A 20,244-nucleotide genomic window follows, 5' to 3' on the forward strand; every position below is an offset into this window, starting at 1 on the left:
TCCTGACTTGGAACTATATCGCCGTTCCTTCACTGTCGCTGGGTCAAAATCCTGGAACTCCCTTCCTAACAGCACTGTGGGTGTACCTACCCCACATGGACTGCAGCGGTTCAAGAAGGCAGCTCACCACCACCTTCTCAAGGGCAATTAGGGATGGGCAATAAATGCTGTCCTACCAGTAACACCCACATCCCATGAATGAATGAAAAAAAATTAGAGTTTTTGAGGATGTAACTAGTAGGGTAGATAAAGTAAATGTAGGTTATCTGGATTTCCAAAAGGCATTCGGTAAGGTGCCACACAAAAGGTTAATTGGCAAGATAAGGGCTCATGGAGTTGGGGGTAATATATTAGCATGGATAGATAATTGGTTAGCAGACAGGAAGCAACATGTGGGCATAAACGGGGCATTTTCAAGTTGGCAGACAGTAAATAGTGGAGTGCTGCAAGGATCACTGCTGGGGCCTCAGCTATTTACAATCTAGGCTTAGATGAAGAGACACAGAGTAATGTATCTAAGTTTGCTGATGATGCAAAGGTAGGTGGAAAGGTAAGCTGTAGGGAGGACACAGAGAGGCTGCAAAGAGCTATAGACAGGTTAAATGAGTGGGCAACAAGATGGCAGATGGAGTATAATGTAGGGAACTGTGAAGTTATGCACTTTTGTCTTAAGAATAGAAAAGCAGAATATTTTTTAAAAGGTGTGCGACTTGTAAGTGTTGATGTTTCAAAGAGACCTGGGTGTGCTTGTACAAGGAATGCAGAACGTTAACATGCAGGTACAACAAGCAATTAGGAATGCAAATGGCATGTTGGCCTCCTTTATTGCAAGGAGATTGGAGTACAGGAATAAGGAAGTATTGCTACAATTGTACACGGTTTTGGGGAGACCACATCTGGAATACTGTGTGCAGTTTTGGTCTCTACATTTAAGAAAGGATATACTTGCATTGGAGGCAGTGCAGCGAAGGTTCACTAGATTGGTCCCTGGAATGAGGGGGGTTTTCTATGATAAGAGAAATATACATTGGGCCTGTATTCTCTGGAGTTTAGAAGAATGAGAGATGATCTCATTGAAACATATAAGATTCTTAAGGGGCTGAATATGGTAGACACTGAGAGTATTTCCGCTGGTCGGGGAATCTAAAACACGGGGACACAGTCTCAGGATAAGGGGCCGATCATTCAGGACTGAGATGTGGAGAAATTACTTCACTCAAAGGGTTGTGAATTTTTGAAATTCTCTACCCAAGAGGGTTGTGGATGTTCCATCGTTGAATACATTTAAGGCTGAGATAGATTTTTGGTCTCTTAGGGAATCAAGGGGTATGGCGAGCAGGAAAGTGGCGTTGAATCCTAAGATGAACCATGATCATATTGAATGGCAGAGCAGGCTCGATGGGCCATATGGTCTACTCCTGCTCCTATTTCTTGTGTTCATCTGCTCTCCCTTTCTGCTAACTCCAGTTTGGTTAGAAAGAACTATCCCTGTTGCAACTAATGCACTCCTGGCACCAGAGGCAGCACTGTAGTATAATGATGTGACGTATATGCCCAGTGGAAACACAGAACAACACCTAAAGAGCCAGAAGCCAAGCTCTTGGTCCCTTATCCAGGCCAGAAATGGAGTTTTCCCATTGCTGTTCTAAATGTCTCACATACAATGGATTAGCATGAAGTGCATTGACTGTTGCTATGTCGGCAAAAGTGGCAAACAGTTTGCACACAGCAAGGTCCCACAAGTAATTTTCCAAGCCAATTTTTCCCATAGCACTTACCACCATATAAGGTCAATCTCAACAGCTTCCTCTCATGCCTGAAAAAGCTCATTTTCTGAGTCTATCCTTGTATCTCAATGCTTTGACAGTATGCATCAATCTCCTGGCTGATTTAACTACATTTCTTTTATAATCAAGTAACATGAGTTTAGATTTTCCCCTGTTCATTGTAAATGAACAAATTGGTGTGAGTGCACTTTCCCCAGTGCTGGCTTGTTCACTAGCAACAAGTATCCCAGTCTGTCTTCATTAGTCAGCATCCCTATGTATCTTTAAAAAGAAACCAATGAACTTCCCCCTTTTACATCTAATTCAATGGATTCAGTTATTGTGAATGAATCCAGTGAGAGGAAGAAAAAGACAAACACAACATTTAAAATGGTGGGAATATAGCATTGTGCCTTTCAACCCATATCTGTGGTCAAACAGAGCTTTGCGGGAAATGATGGATTTTAGTGACTCAATTAATGCACCTCCATGCACTTCCTCTCGACAGAAGACACAGACCAACTTACCCGGCATGTTAATGAGATTTAGTCCCATCATTTCCAGCTAAACAAGCAGTTTCATTTCTCTGGACAGTCTCTAATCAAATTGTTATCAGACAGTGGACTGTGTAAGTGCCCAACTTTCTAAAGGGATGGCTGGGAAAAAGACAGTCTGGCCACACGGTATCCTTTTACAACAAGAGTCATCTGTAAGTATTTCTAACATCCTTACCTACACCCTATTCTAATTAAATGATGCACTAGGAGAAAAGGACTTGCATTTATATAGCGTCTTTCTTCTCCTCAGGCTGTCCCAAAGCTCTTCACAGTCAATGAATTGCTTTTGAAGTGTCATCACTGTTGTTATGTAGGCAAATGCAGCAAGCAATTTACACAAAGCAAGATCCCACAAGCGGCAATAAGATGAATGGCAGGTTAATCTCTTTTGATTGGTGTTGGTTGAGGGATGAATGTTGGCCAGGACACTTGGAGAAATACGTGCGCATATTCAAAAAAATGCTGTGGGGTCTTTTATATCCACCTTAGAGGATAGACATGCCCTGGGTTTAATGCCTCACTTACAAGAAGGCACCTCCAACAATGCAGCATTCCCTCAGTACTGCACTGAAGTGTTGGCCTAGAGTTTGTGCTCAAGTGTCTGGAATGGGACTGAACCTCAACCTTCTGACTAAGAGGCAAAAGTGCTATCGACTGAACCAACACTGACACTTCAGATATTCAATTAACAACATCCGAGTTTGTGTTACATATTACATAGTTTGCAGCATTCTTTCAAGGCACAAAAACCCCAAAGATAAAGGCAGTCAACCGTGGATAACAAAGGAAGTTAAGGATTGTATAAGATTAAAAGAAAAGGCCTATAAAGTTGGCAGAAATAATAGTAAACCTGAGGATTGGGAGGATTTTAGAATACAGCAAAGGAGGACGAAGAAACTGATAAAGAAAGGGAGAACAGAATATGAATGTAAGCTAGCAAAAAATATAAAAACAGACTGTAAAAGCTTCTATAGGTACATAAAAAGGAAACATTTGGCTAAGACAAATGTGGGTCCATTACAGGCAGAGTCAGGAGAATTTATAATGGGGAATAGAGAAATGGCAGAGAAGCGAAATGATTACTTTGTGTCTGTCTTCACTGAGGAAGATACAAGAAATCTCCCAGAATTCGAGATCCAAGGGATTAGGGGGAATGAGGAATTGAAGGAAATGAGTATTGGTAAGAAGGTTGTTTTGGAGAAATTAATGGGGTTGAAGGTTGTTAAGTCCCCAGAACCTGATATTCTACATCCCAGTGTGTTGAAAGAGGTAGCTATGGAGATAGTGGATGCATTGGTGATCATCTTCCAAAATTCTATAGATTCTGGAGCAGTTCCTGCAGATTGGAAGGTCGCAAATGTCACCCCACTATTTAAGAAGGGAGGGAGAGAGAAAACAAGGAATTACAGGACCTGTTAGTCTTACATCAGTTGTTGGGAAAATGCTAGAATCTATTCTAAAGGATGTGATAAATGGACACTTGGGTAATAATGATCTGATTGGGCATAGTCAACATGGATTTATGAATGGGAAATCATGTTTGACGAACCTGTTGGAGTTTTTGTGGATGTTACTAACAGAATTAATAAAGGGGAGTTGGTGAACGTGGCATACTTGGATTTTCAAAAGGCCTTTGATAAAGCCCCCCACAGAAGGCTGGTTAGCAAAATTAAAGCACATGGGATAGGAGGTAATATATTGGCATGGATTAAGGATTGGTTAACAGGCAGAAAACAGAGAGTAGGAATAAATGGGTCATTCTCATATTGACAGGCTGTGACTAGTGGGGTACCGCAGGGATCAGTGCTTGGGCCCCAGCTGTTAACAATATATATCAATGATTTGGATGTGGGGACCAAATGTAGTATTTCCAAGTTCGCAGATGACACAAAACTAGGTGGGAATGTGTGTTGTGAGGAAGATGCAAAGCGGCTTCAAGGGGATTTGGAGAGACTTAGTGAATGGGCAAGAATGAGCAGATGGAATATAATGTGGAAAAATCCACTTTGGTAGGAGTATTTCTTAAATGGTAAGAGATTAGAAAGTGTAGATGTACAAAGAAACCTGGGTGTCCTTGTCAGTAAGTTGCTGAAAGGTAACATGCAGGTGCAGCAAGCAATTAAGAAGGCTAATGGTATTGTTAGCCTTTATTGAAAGAGGATTTGAGTACAGGAGTAGTGAAGTCTTGCTTCAATTGTATAGAACCTTGTTTAGACCGCACCTGGAGTACTGTGTGCAGTTTTGGTCCCGTTACCTTAGGAAGTATATTATTGCCATAGAGGGAGTGCAACGAATGGTTCACCAGACTTGTTCCTGGGATGGCGGGACTGCCCTATAAAGAGAAATTGGGGAAACTGGGCGTGTATTCTCTAGAGTTTCGAAGAATGAGAGGTGATCTCATTGAAACCTACAAAATACTTGAACGGATAGACAGGGTAGATGCAGCTAAGAGGTCTCCCCGGTTTGGGAGTCTAGAACCAGGGGATACAATTTCAAAATAAGGCTGAAGCCACTTAGGACAGAGATGCGGAGAAATTTCTTTACTCAGAGGGTTGTGAATCTTTGGAATTCTCTACTCCAGAGGGTTGTGGAAGCTCGGTCATTGAGTATGTTTAAAGCAGAGATTGACAGATTTCTAAATATAAATGACATAAGGGGATACGAGGATAGTGTGGGAAAGAGGCATTGAATGGCATCATGGCATCAGCCATGATCGTATTGAATGGCGGAGTAGGCATGATGGGCTGAATGGCCTACTCCTGCTCCTATGTTCCTATTAGATCAAAGTGTGCAGTGCACACTCAACATCACACAGACAATGGTTACAACATTCCCTGACGAGCCATCCTAGTACATACAGGTAGGTAGCAGTTTAAGGAAATACGAATCTTAGGGGTGTTACAATGTTATAAACTCCTGTACCTTATGGTTTATAAAGTCAATCAAATGAAGCCGATTGTTCAACATTTAATTCAGGTTTCTTTTAATGAGTGAATGATTCAAATCCCAAAAGCGCAACTACATCTCGAGATTACTTAATGAGGAATTATAACGCTCCGAAAATTAAATAACCGGTGACCTGAACTGAGAAAGAAATGGTGATTATGTTGAATAGATGACAAAGAAATCTAGACTAGGGGTTATCAATAATAGAATGCAGGGTAAGGTTGGGAATATTTTCCCACTCAGAGCGTTATCATAAAAGTGGCTACATTATTGAAACAGGAATTGGATAACTATTTTTAAAAAAAGGATATAGGGAAAGGACAGGAATTGGATCAGGCTGTTCCAATTGAAGATCCAAAGACGGCATGATGGGCTAAGTGACCTCTTTCTGTGTTGTAATTTCTAGAACTCAGCGATCAGAATGGACTACGATGAAGGATTTTCCCAAAACACAAACCTGTTGTGTTTTCTTAGAGGTGAGAGGGAACACACAATAAACAGGAGGATATTGAGAGGGGTAGAGGAAGTGAGAGACCTTGGAGTGCATGTCCACAGGTCCCTGAAGGTGCAGGACAGGTAGATAGAGTGGTGAGTAAGGCATATGGAATGCTTTCCTTTATTGGACGAGGTATAGAATATAAAAGCAGGGATGTAATGCTGGAACTGTATAAAACGCTGGTTAGGCCACAGCTGGAGTATTGTGTACAGTTCTGGTCACCACATGACAGGAAGGACATAATTGCTCTGGAGAGAGTACAGAGGAGATTTACAAGAATGTTGCCAGGGCTTGAAAGTTGCAGTTATGAGGAAAGATTGGATCGGCTAGGGTTGTTTTCCTTCGGCAGAGGAGGCTGAGGGGTGACTTAATTGAGGTGTACAAAATTATGAGGGGCCTAGATAGAGTAAACATGAAAGACCTGTCTCCCCTAGCGGAGAGATCAATTACCAAGGGACACCGATTTAAGACGACTGGTAGAAGGATTAGAGGGGACATGAGGAAAAACTTTTTCACCCTAAACTCATTAAAAAGGTACTTGGACATGGAGGCCTGCTACCCGACCCGAACCAGACGGGACCTGACAACATGTGTCGGGTTCAGGTCAGGTCGGGCCCATCTTCAGGGTCCGGCTTTCGGGCGCGGGATGGGTCAGGCCGAGCCCGGGTCAAGTCAGGTCGGGTTGGGCCGGGTTGGGCCAAACACACACTGTAAGTGCTCTGCTGGTAAGTATTAAAATTGAAAGCTCTGACCTGAGCTGGGAGTCTGGGACGAAACCGAGCTGAGCCGTGAGCGAGTGATGTCACTATGATGTCATCACACATGCACTGCAGCTTCTTGCATGTTCGGTGTCAGGAAGGTAAGTAAACGGATGGTTGGGTTGGGTCGAGTCGAGTCGGGGCGGGTTTGGGTCGAGTCGGACTCGGGCCAGGTCGGGCTCGGGTCCGCTGTGGATCGGTCGGGTTCGGGTTGGGTTCCTTTTACCTGAATTGAGCAGGCCTCTACTTGGACATGTACCTGAAGTACTGTAACCTGCAAGGCTATGGACCAAGTGCTGGAAGGTGGGGTCAGATTGGGCGGCTAGTTTTCTCGGTCCACACAGACACGATGGGCTGAACGGCCTCCTTCTGTGCCATAATTTTTCGATGGTTCTATGCTGAAAGTCCTGCTGTGCATTGACTGTTTTTTAAAAAAAACGTTTACAATTTCTTTAAAAATTAAAAGAGTTAAAGAATGGTCGACATAGACAGTTGTCTCTGTTTTACTCTGTTCATATTTCACCAGTAACTGCTGATGACGTTAGCTTAAAGCAGCCAGTCAGCCTGAAGTAAGTGGATGCGAGACCCAGTCATAAACCAAAGGTTGTTTCAGCAACATTTCTATGTATTAATTAAGCGCCACAGTACGGTCTGTCTCAGTAATCTTGAATCTCAATGGCATTTGCAGTGTTTATTGTACTGTTTGAGCAAACATTTTTCAATTAAAGCAATATGGGCAGAATTACACAGAACGATCTTGCTTCTAATCAGAATTATATCTAACTGTTGAGTATTTAAAAGATTTACAGTAAGGCAAGTTTAATCTCAGTTATAGTAACCTTGATCAGTGTCCCATTCATGATTTCACAACAGGAGTAGAAGATGCTCATCAAGTGACTGGGTTAATAGTTACTACAAACATGATTTTCTTTAAGTGATCAGTTACCAGGTGATTCAACCTGTCACTGTGACCTCCGCTGTAAGAATTGACAGATGGGATCAGTTATGATTCGCACCTCAGCAGGTTTTAGATTCAAGCTCCTCTCACGAGAGAGCGGTGGGAGGGCAGTGAATTTCCTCTGTACTTCATGCTCTCTCTGCCTCAATAATTTCAGCACTTGATGCATGTCAATACGACAACAGCAGAGCAGGCGAAAAATCTGGGGAAATTTCCCATTCCCGTGGGACCACAGTGTCCAATGTAGCCTGACTGCAGAGTGCAGTATTGACAGAGTAATGTACTGAGCGTGTTGTACAGAGAGAGTGCGGTATTGAGGGTGCTGTATTGAGGGTAATGTATTGAGGGTGCTGTATCGAGGGTGCTGAATTGAGGGTGCTGTATAGAGAGCGCTGTATTGAGGGTAATGTATTGAGGGTGCTGTATTGAGGGTGCTGAATTAAGAGTGCTGAATTGAGAGTGCTGAATTGAGAGTGCTGCATTGAGAGTGCTGAATTGAGAGTGCTGTTTTGAGAGTGCTGAATTGAGAGTGCTGAATTGAGAGTGCTGCATTGAGAGTGCTGCATTGAGAGTGCTGCATTGAGAGTGCTGAATTGAGAGTGCTGAATTGAGAGTGCTGAATTGAGAGTGCTGAATTGAGAGTGCTGAATTGAGAGTGCTGTTTTGAGAGTGCTGCATTGAGAGTGCTGAATTGAGAGTGCTGAATTGAGAGTGCTGAATTGAGAGTGCTGCATTGAGAGTGCTGCATTGAGAGTGCTGAATTGAGAGTGCTGCATTGAGAGTGCTGTATTGAGAGTGCTGAATTGAGAGTGCTGCATTGAGAGTGCTGTATTGAGAGTGCTGCATTGAGAGTGCTGCATTGAGAGTGCTGTATTGAGAGTGCTGAATTGAGAGTGCTGCTTTGATGTGCTGAATTGAGAGTGCTGCATTGAGAGTGCTGTATTGAGAGTGCTGCATTGAGAGTGCTGCATTGAGAGTGCTGTATTGAGAGTGCTGAATTGAGAGTGCTGAATTGAGAGTGCTGAATTGAGAGTGCTGCTTTGAGAGTGCTGAATTGAGAGTGCTGCATTGAGAGTGCTGTATTGAGAGTGCTGTATTGAGAGTGCTGAATTGAGAGTGCTGCTTTGAGAGTGCTGAATTGAGAGTGCTGAATTGAGAGTGCTGTATTGAGAGTGCTGTATTGAGAGTGCTGAATTGAGAGTGCTGCTTTGAGAGTGCTGAATTGAGAGTGCTGAATTGAGAGTGCTGCTTTGAGAGTGCTGAATTGAGAGTGCTGAATTGAGAGTGCTGCTTTGAGAGTGCTGAATTGAGAGTGCTGAATTGAGAGTGCTGCATTGAGATTGCTGAATTGAGAGTGCTGAATTGAGAGTGCTGCTTTGAGAGTGCTGAATTGAGAGTGCTGCTTTGAGAGTGCTGCTTTGAGAGTGCTGAATTGAGAGTGCTGAATTGAGAGTGCTGAATTGAGAGTGCTGCATTGAGAGTGCTGTATTGAGAGTGCGGTGTTGAGGGTACTGTATTGAGAGTGCTGTCATGAGAGTGCTGCATTGAGAGTGCTGAGTTGAGAGTGCTGTATTGTGTGTGCAGTACTGAGAGGGTGCTCTATTGAGTGTGCAGTACTGAGGCCGTGCTGTATTGTGTGTGCAGTACTGAGAAAGTGCTGTATTGTGTGTGCAGTACTGAGAGGGTGCTCTATTGAGTGTGCAGTACTGAGGCCGTGCTGTATTGTGTGTGCAGTACTGAGAGGGTGCTCTATTGAGTGTGCAGTACTGAGGCCGTGCTGTATTGTGTGTGCAGTACTGAGAGGGTGCTCTATTGAGTGTGCAGTACTGAGAAAGTGCTGTATTGTGTGTGCAGTACTGAGAGGGTGCTCTGTTGAGTGTGCAGTACTGAGTGGGTGCTGTATTGTGTGTGCTGTACTGAGGCAGTGCTGTATTGAGAGGTGGCTCTTTGCACCACATATTGTACCCGACTTGAGATAAAAGAAAATATCTCATTTATGGCTAGAGATGCATTTCCGTAAGTTAATTTTGACGGCAATTTACTTCAAAAAGCTTAACTGCACGTTCTTTCAAACCATCATTTGCTTTAGTACATGGATAGGGCGTGTTTGGAAAAATGCTAAGTTAGGCTGCTTCAGGGCCTTTTATTTCTCTATTCCCCAGATACCTCTCCCTATTCTGTGAACAACACAGCTTTAAGTTGCTGTTCTTTGCTGCTTCGACCTTTCTGCCTCATTAATGCCATCGGAAGTTATTCTAGATTTCATTCGTGCAGTGCAAGCGTCTATAATAAAAGAAAGACAGCAATTCCTTTCCAACATCACAGATTAAGTCTCGGCACTGTCAAATGGAAATGCAGCCTCGCCCTGCCACTGGTCTCATAAGCCCAGATCATGTAAAATGCAACAGTTTATCAGCTTTCTGCGATTACACGTGCGGTTAATGCAGCTGCTGTCCGTGGTACTGAAAGTACAAGTTACATTGGGTTTGTTTATCAGCTATCTCTCCCTGAACCACAATACAACATGTGCTGCCAGTCCCACTCACACGCTTTTATTCAATTAGCTCTTGTCCAAGAGAGCTCCTGTGGGATTGTGTGAGGGGAAGGCTGACAAATTCTGTTCAACAAAGACATTAATTTTCCCCGTGCCCCAATGTATCCAACTCATTAGTCATCAAATCAACTGCAGAGGCGCTGCAACCTTATTACACGGCCCTGCTCAATGCTGTACTCCGACATTGAATGACTTCTGTTTACCAGAAACGCAATCATTCCACTACAGTTACAATCGTACAGAAAAAAAATTGGAGACAGAAGAGGTATTTTTAACTTTAAAACAAAAAGGAACTTGGGTCAAAGATGGGAAACACCATGTTTGAAAGGGACAGGAGAACAAACAGGTCAAGAAATGGTGATCAAGAAGTAGGTTGGGATTCACAAACCCTACATAGCGTATTAAGAAGGGCAGTTGTGGAATAAATTGTGCAAGACAGTAAACGGGATCAGGTGCTAACTAGCATCACAAGAACACAGGTAATAGGAGCAGGAGTAGACCATAAGGTCCATCGAGCCTGCTCCGCCATTCAGTACGATCATGGCTGATCTTGGGCTTCAATTCCACTTTCCTGCCCGCTCCCCATATCCCTTGATTCTCTGCGAGACCAAAAATCTATCTATCCCAGCCTTAAATGTACTCAATGATGTAACATCCACAACCCTCTGGGGTAGAGAGTTCCAAAGATTCACAACCCTTTGACTGTAGTAATTTCTCCTCATCTCAGTCCTGAATAATCAGCCCCTTATCCTGAGATTGTGCCCCCGCGTTCTAGATTCTTCCAAGTGAAAACCAGTTGTTCACTGACTATCGCTAATTTACTGTCGAACATCTCAAGTTTGCGATCGTTCTGCCAGACATTTAGCTTTCTACTTTATAAAGAAAGACTTGCATTTATATAGTGCTTTTTGTAACCTCAAGAGGTCCCAAATCGCCAAGGAAGTACTTTTTGATGTGTTGTCACTGTTCTACTGTAGGAAGCATGGCAGCTAAGTTGTGCACAGCAAGCTCCCACAAACAGCAATGTGATAATGACCAGACAATCTGTTTTTCAGAGTTGTTGACTGAAGGATTTATATTGACTCAGGGCACTGGGGAAAGTTCCCCCGCGCTTCTTCGAAATCCTGCCATGGGATCTTTTACATCCAACTGTTACGCTCCCACTGGGAAGTTTTTCTTGCCAAAAGTAGGTATCAGAAATTCAGCTGAGAACTGTCCACCATTTTCCAACTATTTTCAAAAGAATGGGAGCAATGTACACCTGAATTCCTGATATGCGCTTTTGGCAAGTGAAACTCTAGTGTTGAGAATGCAACGTCAAAAGAAAATAAAAGTTGAGAAAATCTTTTGTCTCGGTGCTTTATCTTGAATTTTAGTTCTATTATAGATTTAGTCTTCGCAACGAATTTATTCCAAATTGAATTGATAAATAATATTCTGTTTAATTAACAACTAATTTATTCTTCATTTTCCTGAAAGAACCAGCACTAAACAGGAGGACATTTTTCAGCAGTGTTTTTTGGCGAATGACTCTCTTGCACCATTAATCAAGGTGGCTGCCAAAATTTAGCAAAAGTTCTCTTGCTTTGTTATTTATTTCGCTGGTTTGAAGTGCTGTGGCCTCAGGAAACTAATCAGGTTGCATAAATTTGGGACATAAGAAATTAGGTTATGTACATGAAGAAGAGAAGGTCATAGAGTAAAATAAGGTGGGAGGAGACTCACGTGGAGTTTAAACACCAGCATGAACCATTTGGGCTGAATGGCCTATTTCTGTGCTGTAAATACTGTGTAAATATCAGCTCGGGTTGATTGCAATAGAAGACAGTGCAAATGAGGGGAAAGCTGTATCGATGAAAATGAATCTTACTACATCGAAACTGAAATACATTTTTCAAATCAAGACTTTTCATACCTGGAGTCAGTAGGAGGCTTTCACTCGATGCAGAGAAAGCTGTCTTGCTAAGCAGCTGTGGTTCTGCTTCATAAGGAATCTTTCTAAACTCTTTCCATCCCCTCCCCTCACATTTCAAGACTCAGAGTAATATATGCGAAAGGGATCTTAACCATTAGCACCTCAGATCCCTCCTCGGGGACTGGCTTTGAAATGATGCCTCATGCACCAGGACAGATGACACTCTGGAAGGTTATTATTGAACTGCTGCCTAGCTCAATGCATAACCAATATGTGAGCTTTGATCTTTTGTTATTCAGACAATCCCCTTGGAGCTAGTTACCTGCACTATCCATCTATCTAGATCCCCGACAGCTCATGACAACTTGGGCATCTTAACCCCCATAACATATAACAGCTAGGAAGAAGAGGCCATCCCGAGACTTGCAGCGTGACCAGCTTTGGATCATCTAACCCTAAGAGTTCTTCACCGTCCAGCTACAAATCGGCACAAATTAGTATTCATCAGGTTCCCCCCACCCCAACACATCCCCTGCCCAAACACACACAAACACTTCTGAGTTTTGTCTTCCAGACCCTCGGTAGACAAAACTGGACTGAACTATGTGGGGGGGTGGGGGGGGGGGAGTGATCTGCTCAGCTTGCTCTGCGTAGGGAAATCATGAGCATGTAATTTTGTTTTATGTTGTGGAGATTGAGGTAAGTGACCTTTGTGTTGAGTTTCAAACCCTATCCTATTGATCACCAGGACCACTAACTTCTATCTCCACACCACTGCCCCCATCTTACCCTGACCACTGCCAAAGCCTTTATCCAAACCTTCATTAACGCCCTTCTTTAGAACCTCCCAAGCTCCACCTTTTAAGTATTCAAAACCTTCACCCATTTGTATCTTGTTCCACAGAAAGTCTCTTTCATCCATCAACACTAACTCATCCCCTAATTTATCCAATTTAAAAGCTTTGTCCTCATATCCGAATATCTCCATGACCTCATCCATCCTACCTTTGCAACAATCTCTCATCTTGCCGTCTCTTCTGTATTTCCCCCTCCCCCTGCTCCGCCACCATCTCAGCCCTACTGTCTGGTATCCCTCTCCAAATGCCTTCCTAATTTACTACCCCACCCCCCTCTCTCTCTCTCTCTCCCCACCCTTAAAAGTTTTATTGGAACACATCTCTTCAACCAAGCTCTCAGTCAGCTCTCCTTACTGTTCCAGAGGTCAGGCATCCATTCCTTTGCTGCTTGGTGAGGAGGCCAACAACATCATCTCTATATTACGCAACGCCGTTTTGTTGCTCTCCAGTGTCTACCCAACATCTCTCCCCACCCAACACCGTGACAAAAAGAAATGACTCCATTGTCCAGCTCACTGCTCTTTGTGGGACTTTGAGAGCAGGAAACGACTGCCATTTCTGCCTCCATAAAGCTAAGTCACAGCACTTCAAAAATAATTAATTTTGTGAAGACCGTGAAGATGTTCCTATAATGCGATAAGGTGCTCTCTGAAAATAAGTCTAAAATCAGCTCGTTGGATATCGAGTAAACTGACATTCCCTGGGCTTTCTCTGTGAAGGAGAATTCACAAGGACCAGTGCTTGTGATATGCAAGTTGTCCTGATATTGCGCAAAATCAGCTGGGGGCAGCTGTGTTGTTTGGGTCAGGATTTAATAAAGGAATTTGAAACTGTGGCCATTGCATATATTAAATTATACACATGAGCCTGATCATAAAGGATGCAAAATTACTGTCCCATAAAACAGTGACACAACAATCATCCAAAAATAAATACCTTGGTAGTTTAGTGCTTGGCTGAAACTGTTAATTTACTTTGGCAAGCAGCTGTAATAAAATGAATTAATTCTGCACTAAGTTGTACCCTTGTGAATAATGTATCACACGCACAGTCTTTCGAATTGACCCATGGGCAATTACTCATAAGTACCACCAATGTGGACTCCTCAGCAACCAAACCCCAAGGCACCCACAGAATATCAATAAAATCTCCATATCATTATGCTTTATTCCAACTCATGTTAATGCATAGTATTTTACCACAAGGACACACTAAAGTGAAATGAAGTCCAACAAAAGAATTCCCTCTTAGGAACTAAAATGATTCCACCCAATGCTGCCTTGCAAACACATACCATCTGAAACTCTTTTCCTCTGTTATTTTAGCGGCGGTGTTAACAAATTTATTTAAGCTTGCTCTCCAGATGAACATTTCAGCAGTTGACTCTCACATGTAATTTCAGGGCCTATGCTGTTTTTTGAGTATGGTTCAAAGTCTAAAATATTCAACAGAATCACATTGTACACATCCCTCATTTACCACCACCAAGTTAATTCATCAGAGCAGATTTCTTTCCAGCATTATCACCCCCACACTTTCACTTTAAGCAGGTCACAGGAGCAAATGGGTTATCCTTCACTGAATTATCCTATATTTTAACCATTGGTCTTACAATCCTCCGTGTTCAAACAAACGCCAACTGTTTGACTGATAAGCAAAATAAATTGAAAGGTGATTTTGAAAATTGAACGCAACAATCCTTTTCCATTCTGTGCTCCACCGCTGGGAAACCAGACCGGCTGGAGACTGAGTAATTCCCCACAATGAGGAAGTTAAATGATCAGACCCCACTGCAATCAGCATATTATGCAGCAGCCAGAGGGGAAAAAAAAAACCCTCGGACCAGACTCTTTGCTGGACTCTCCTTCTTGGCTGGAGAACACTGCGATGCAGTTAAAAAAAGAGAGAAAATAGGAAATAACTTCAAAACAGACAAAAGGAGCACGGTGTTGTGAATGAAAATGAAACACAGGTAACGGGGTAAATTCCTGTCTTCACTGTTTGGGCAGTCATTCAGCAAGCGGCAGTTTGCAGAACCCACCTGATTTTCCTTCTGTTGATTGTTAGTCTGAGTTGAATTCAAACAGTGTGGTGTCAACTGTGGCTCAGTGGGTAGGATACCCATTACTGAGTTATGAAGGTTGAGGGTTCAAGCCCCACTCCAGGGATTTGAACACAAAACCAAAACCTAGGCTGACACTCCCAATGTAGTACTGAGGGAGTTCTGTGCTGTCTCAGATGAGATGTTAACCTGAGACCCTTTCAGGTGGATGTGATTGGTACCCTGGCTGACATTTATCTCTCCAACAACTGCATTTATATCGTACTTTTAACATAGCAAAATGTCCTAAGGCACAGAACAACATTATTTTTGATAATAAAAATTTGACACTGAGTCACGTGAGGAGATATTCGGGCAGATGTTCAAAAGTTTGGTCAAAGAGGTAGGTATTAAGGAGCATCTTAATGGAGGATAGAGAAGGAGAGAGACTTAGGGAGGGAATTCCAGAGCTTAGGATCAAGGCAACTGAAAGCACGGTCACCAATGATAGGACGATGAAAATTGGGGATGCGCAAGATGCCAGAACTGGAGTAAAGACAGACTACCTGGTGACTATCACACTGCTGTTTGTGGGAGCTGTCTGCGCACAAATTGGCTGCCACGTTTCTGACATTAAAGCAGTGACTATACTTCAAAAGTACCTATTTGTGTGTAAAGTGCTTTGAGCCGTCCTGCAGTCGCCAAAGGCAAGTCTTTCTTTTTTTTCTGTAGACGTCCTGTCTTCAGCACTTTCTGTAGCGCTGGACTGCATGAGGGAAAGCCATATGTTGGCTTCCTGCATGTCCTGTCAAATGGTCCTCTCTTATTACTGAATTTTTTGATGTATTGGATCACGTGGGAGTAATTGTTTTCTGCCACAAATGTTTGAGAAATATTATTTTACTGCTTGTGTCAGTTACTTTGACATAGTTATCTTAATATAACTTCTTCTGCCAGTAGTTGTGGGACTATCATAAGGACAGCAAATCATTTTATGGCAGGACAGTCCATGACTGAAGCATTCATCCTTGTTCAGTACAGGGTGATTATTAAGATCTGAGGCTCATGCACAGTGGGTTCCAATGTAGCCACGGATGCTATATATTTTATCTGTCTTTATTTTTAAATTTTCGTCCTCATTGGGATTTTTATAAATGGATAGTTGACGGGCTAAGGCCATTGCAGTACTGGTAGAGTGCAGCACTGTCGGAGGTGTCTTTTTGTGCATGTGATGCTAAACCCAGACCCCGTCTGCCCTCCTGAGTGGAGGTAGAAGATCCTTCAGCACTAGTTTGAGGTACCAGTCTGAAGGTAGTATCTGCTTACACCAGATGCCAGTCATACTGTTGGTGCTGCTTTCACCAATCAGCGAAGCGGTGCTTTGTGTCCCCAAATGAATAGTTATTGCTTCTTGTGAAGTTTTTTTAAAATAATATCTCCCGCTATTAATTAGTTACTATGTTCTAATTGAAGCCTATTTTGGTTTACTTCATGCATGGTATGTCATGCACATGAAATCTTGCTGCACAAGGCAAACTGCTGTATATTCTCAATTGACAGACTTGGATGATGTGGTGGAAGGTAGCATCATGGTTGAAGACATCAGGAGAGAGGCAGTGGGACACATTAGGGAGATCAAAGTCTGAAGCATGTAGCTGGAAGGAAAGACAAAGGGAGATGAGGAGTTTCACAGTCTCGCAACTAAACGAGAGTAGAAGACAATGGGATGAACCGTCAACAACAATTTACATTTATATAGTGCCTTGAAGCTAGTGAAAGACCCTAAGATGGTTCATAGAAGTGTTATCAGACAAAATGTGACACCGAACCGTACAAGGATATATTAGGACAGGTGACCAAAAGCTTAGTCAAAGAGGTAGATTTGAAGGAATCTCTTAAAAAGAGGGTAGAGAGGTGGAGAGGTTTAGGGAGGGAATTCCAGAGCTCAGGGCCGAGGCAGCTAAAGATACAGCTGGCAATGGTGGAGCGATTAAAATCGGGGATGCAACCAAATTTAGCAATCTGTCAACGCAAGCAAACTTGTTTCCATTCGAACTTACCTCGGAGCCTATAAGACGGAGAATGAGCCCCACGGTGGGATTGGTGTTGGATGTTGTTCTCAAGTGGTTCCCCTGTAAAGAGACAGAAAATATACTATGTGGCGTTTTGTTACCTGTACTGTAAAGCAGTGGACGACTCCCAACAAAAGAAATAGATACAGTGTTGATTAACTCCTTTAAAAAAGGAGCTGGATAAATATCTGGTTGGAAGTGGGATTGGAGATTAAAGGACAATTGCAGTGGATAGCTGTGACCATAGGGGGTGTAGCGATGACAATGCTGTAAGCCTAGCTCTAATCAGTGTACTCTGTAAGCTTAGTGCCCTGCTGTGCCTGCAGAATTACTCAGGATCGAGGTGGGGGGAAAAAATATATTTCTAAACAGCCCTATCATTGAAACACTTGAATACATTTCTTTGACATGTGGTGATTGACATGTGGTGACTATTATGCCGTACTGTACCACAAAAAGCAGTGAGGCAGAATGACGAATTATCAGTTAATCTGTTTTGGATTTGGGTTCGTTGAGGGAGTAGTGTTGGATGAACACCAGGGAGCACTCCCTGACTATGGAAATACAACTGTGGACAGCATGTGTTGAGGGCGAATGGTGAACATAGAGCAGTGGTAACGGAAGAGCAAATGGGCTTTCTACTACAGGTCTTTATGAGGAGGTCCACTCTTATCTATAGTTTAGACCTGGACTAAGGGACTGAATTAACTTTTTTCTAGGCTAGTTCAGGCAGGGCATGGAGTCAATTCTAGAATAGTTTTCTCATAAACCAAACTGTTCACTTTATCCTAACGGTCGCGAAGAGAGGGTGAGACTGTGCGCCAGAGGGTGATGCTTGACGCCTCACTCCCTTTCTTCTAAACTATTGGCTTCCTCCCCACCCACACAATGTTAAATTCACATTTTCAACCTTTACCTGCTCCCTGCCACCCTCCCGAAGTTGCTGGGATGCAAACTCTGCACCAGGCAGTCCTACACCTTGCCCAAGAAGCTATCCCTCACATCCGAGAATAGAATTGAGGATCAGGGAGCTATTTGACATTGGGAGCGCTGAGGCAATCCTTCCATCACCCGCACCTCCTGGGGTGGGGAGGGGTCTCTGGATCAGAAGCAACGGGGCCTTCTTGTCTTTCATGAACATTGTCCCACCTCACACAATGCATTTTGAAACCCATATCCAATTAAAGAGCCGTCCAACAAAGAAAAAAGCTCACCTGCACAGGTAGACCATCTACCCGCAATCCACGGCCTCCGCTTTCCACCATTAACTTGTGGTAGACGCCCTGATCTAGGGGCACCACCGAGAATCCCAGTGGACTGCGGATATACCAGCTGACTGTGTTCATCACTGTCAGTGCAATAAAACACATTAGTCACATTCCAATCATTCAGGGTATAGGGATTGTGATCATAACAACAGGAGCAGGCCATTCAACAACAACAGCAGTCTGCATTTATATAGCGTCTTTAAGACAGTAGAACATCCGAAGGCACTCCACAGGAGCTTTATTGGACATAATCTGACACCACACCACATCAAGTGATATTAGGGCAGCTGACCAAAAAGCTTAGTCAAGGAGCTAGATTTAAAAGAGCATCTTAAAGGAGAAGAGAGAGGCGGAAAGGTTTAGGAAGAAAATTCCACAGCTTAGGGCCGAGACCTGCTGAAGGCATGGCTACCAATGGCGCCCCCGCCCGCCCCCCCCACCACTGTGTCTGTTCTGCCATTTAATTGGATTATGGCTGATCTGTATCTTAACTCCAATAACTTGGTTCCATATCCTTTAACCCTTGCCTAACAAAAATCTATTTTGACATTTTCAGTTGAGCCCTGCAGCCTCAACAACCTTTCAGGGAGAGAGTTCCAGATTTCCACTATCCTTTGTGTGAAGAAGTGCTTCCGGACATCACTCCTGAATGGACTAGCTCTAATTTTAAGGTTACCCCCCCCCCCCCACCTCTCCCTCCCACTTCCCCCCACCAGAGGCAATAGCTTCATGAAACATTGGTTCCGTGGCCACATGGGAAGTCCAAGGTCTAAGGATGAATTGATATTGCTTCCAATTTGTAACAGTGACAGTATAACTCCAGGGTGTGGGTGAGCTTCTGATTTCCCTTTACAGCACACCCTGGAGGAGACCTCTAGACACTGCATTGAGTGAAATCCCACTGCTGTGTCAACCTAAGGGGGACCTGCTGCACTTTGGGGGCATTTTATAAAACCTCAGCAACGTTTCTTTTAACAGCTGAGCGTGGGGCTACACTCTCAATTGGAGCTCAGCCACCTGCGTAAAAGTCCGCACACACAGGGCTCTACGCTGTGGGAGGGAATGGAGCTTTGCAGCTAACTGTAAAGCAAGGGACCCTGTCAGCTGGGAACCGTACCCTGCAGCTAATAGTGTCAGACTGACTGAACCCCATCATCATCAAAACGTTGCAGAAACAACTTTGAAGTGAGCAAGTTCAGCATCCCCATGAGAGCAGCAGCAAATAGAAAACCCACTTTTATATTAACCCAACTAACTGATGAATTCTAAAAGTACATTCGTGACGTTAACAGTTACCAGCAGTCGGCTGTTGGGTTGTTTCCTCCCCTCCCTTCCCTCCCAATCTCTCACACATACACAAACAGACAGGATTACTCTCTCTCTCATTCTAACTTCATTAACTTGGGGAATGAAAATGGTTCTGTCTCTGGGCTAATGGCTCTGTCTGAGCTTCAATGAAGTGAGTGACCCACAGGAACCAATCAGATCCTTACTAACCTCCTCAAACTGGGAAGAGATGCCACAGAAAAGCTGCTTTAATCAGGTGGCAAGTTTGAATTCTGGGGCAGAACTGTGGACAGCTTGGGTGGTTAGGCTCCTAAACCTGGTTCCCTCACATCCCAGTGATAGACACACACTGTTGTGAGCCTCAAGAGTCTGTCCTCAGAATAACGGGTACTGATTTGTTCTATTTTAATACATTCATTCTGCTGTTTCAAATAAACAGTAAGCAAAAATAGCAAAAGTGGGAGTTTATGTGAAAGTGTGCGCTGTAATGTTCTATGTTCTATGTTATTTGGTGCGCTGACAAAAAAGTATTTGTGAGAGATTCCCCTAAGTCACATGGTACTATCACAGTGAAGTCATGCTCGGTGACATCATTGTGACATTGTGCTCTAGTTATGTCATGCTCCAGTGACATTGTGATACCGTATTTTGGTGATGTCATCGTGATGTCATGATCCAGTGATATCATGATCTGGTGATGTCATTGTGATGTTATGATGGCATCATGCTCCGGTGATGTTTTTGTGATGTCATGCTTCAGTGAAGTCAT

General features: G+C 43.3%; 1 protein-coding gene across 10 annotated transcripts in view; it reads right to left on the reverse strand.

The window, feature by feature from the left end:
- Positions 1-20,244, reverse strand: part of ccdc33 (coiled-coil domain containing 33) — a 304,008-nt gene that overhangs the window by 105,530 nt on the left and 178,234 nt on the right. For all 10 annotated transcript variants that reach the window (XM_068015481.1, XM_068015480.1, XM_068015479.1 and 7 more), the window contains 2 exons: positions 18,135-18,268; positions 16,909-16,980 (listed from right to left, as the gene is read on the reverse strand). In XM_068015481.1, coding sequence (XP_067871582.1) covers positions 16,909-16,980; positions 18,135-18,268 — 206 coding nt within the window. The remainder of the gene's footprint in view (positions 1-16,908; positions 16,981-18,134; positions 18,269-20,244) is intronic.

The sequence above is a fragment of the Heterodontus francisci genome, chromosome 35 (genome assembly GCF_036365525.1).
Source record: "Heterodontus francisci isolate sHetFra1 chromosome 35, sHetFra1.hap1, whole genome shotgun sequence".
Lineage (NCBI taxonomy): Eukaryota > Metazoa > Chordata > Chondrichthyes > Heterodontiformes > Heterodontidae > Heterodontus > Heterodontus francisci.